This window comes from Papaver somniferum, chromosome 9 (genome assembly GCF_003573695.1).
Source record: "Papaver somniferum cultivar HN1 chromosome 9, ASM357369v1, whole genome shotgun sequence".
Taxonomy (NCBI): Eukaryota; Viridiplantae; Streptophyta; class Magnoliopsida; order Ranunculales; family Papaveraceae; genus Papaver; species Papaver somniferum.
In genome coordinates, this window is record NC_039366.1 from 116,030,905 (window position 1) to 116,032,708 (window position 1,804).

General features: G+C 34.5%; 1 protein-coding gene across 1 annotated transcript; it reads right to left on the minus strand.

Moving 5' to 3' along the window:
• Positions 1 to 204: 204 nt before the first annotated feature.
• Positions 205 to 1,008, minus strand: LOC113312456. Its single transcript, XM_026561209.1, has 3 exons — positions 736 to 1,008; positions 494 to 636; positions 205 to 448 (listed from the first exon to the last, which is right to left on the minus strand). Exons 1-3 carry the CDS (start codon positions 1,006 to 1,008, stop codon positions 205 to 207), a joined length of 660 nt encoding a protein of 219 aa, XP_026416994.1.
• Positions 1,009 to 1,804: the final 796 nt, after the last annotated feature.

The window sequence follows — 1,804 nt, forward strand, 5'->3', positions numbered from 1 at the left end:
AAAAAAAAAAACATAAATTGAAACTACATAATTCCCCATAAACATTGATTCCACTACTTCAAATTAAAAACGACGAACATTATGATAACTAAAGTTCCCACCAAGTGTTCTAGGAGGATAACCATGTTTTTCCAAAATCCTATTTTGCTTATCCAATATAAATTGTTGCTTCCATTCCGGAAAGGTCTGAACCTCCACATCCAATCAATCGAGTTCATGTTTCTCCAAAGCCAAATCTACAGATTTCTTGTTTGTCTCTGCAATAGTTAGTAAATATCCTTCTTGAGTATCCAATCTAGCCATCTTCTTTGCATTCTCTTCACTAAAATGTTTCAATATACGGTCGATTCCGTCGTTGATAGCCGATATCTCTGAAGCTTCCCTTTGTTGAGCCCTTTTCCCCGATAGTCGACGAGGGCCATCCTCTTCGTACCATCTTGGGTCGCCCCTTGATGGAGCATTACTTGTTGAGGTATCAACACTAGGAGCTTACGATTCCGATTCTTGATTTTGGGTAGGATCAAATTCTTCAAGATTGAAACCGGGAACTTGGTCTTTGAAAAGTCGGTACACCTCTTCATGTTTAAAAGGTTTTCCACCTTTAATCCTACGATATTCTAATCTAGCAGTTCTCTCCTACAAAAAACAAACAACAAACAAAAACCCAAGTTAGAAATTTGACAATATATTGAATATAATGATATACATATAATTTATAAGAAATCTAACACTTACGATATCCTCAATATTGCATCTGCTTCCATTGTTTCTATGCATATTTCTTAAAATACCAACAAAAACTTTGACATCTTTTTCCATTGGACCAAATCTATTTTGCAATTTATGAACAGTCCTATGATTCTTGTTCCCAAAACTGCTTACATAAGCATTGAATACCCTCTCCCAAAACTGATTTGATTTTTGATCAACTCCGACAACACCATCAAGTGTAATGCTTATCCAAGCTTTGGTCATTACAACATCTTCAGTTGTAGTGTATTTTGCCATGGTGAAAAAAAGTCTGAATTGAAAGAAGGTATGCAATGAAATTTTTAAGAAGATGAAGTAAAAAATCTAGAAATTGAAAGGTTTTGGTTTGAGCTGAAAAAGACAATTTATAAGGAGAAATTCGAATTCTAAAAAATAGTCGTTGGAGCGCTAATAAGAATAGCGTTGAGTGCTAATCTTATTAGCGCGGTTATGTCATCCGTTGATTAGAAGGAACCGTTCAAAATCAATGGCTCAGATTTGAAAGTAATTCTCATTAGCGTTTAGCGCTAATATTAATAGCGCTAAACGCTATTCTTATTAGCGTTTTTTCTTAAATGTATCCAGAACCTGAGAAAGTTTTTCAAGTTCCATACTTAGTTTTTTTTCTTTTCTTTTAAAATTTTTCAAGTTTTATACTTAGTTTTTTTTTCTTCTCTTCTAAAAACAATCAAAACCATAACCATAAAAATCCAATGGAAATCATAATATTTCATAGTTTTAAAATTTAGAAATCATAGTATTGCAACCACGTTACTAACATATTAGTTCATTCGAAATCTTACGAGAAAAAAAACGACTAAAGTTGTTCTGGTGGGTAAACATCGGTTCGATCGTATTCACCATCCGATCCGTCAAGATTATTTGGTGGCGGATGAGGAGATTCGGGTAGCATTTCACCATCTCTGAGACTTAGTCCATGTCGTGTCCAAATGTGTTGAACAAGATCATTGCGGAGTAGGAAATATGCTTCATCATTCCTCAACTCGTTGTATGACCTCGGTATTCCAATAACCTGTGGAATTGGTTTGTTCAC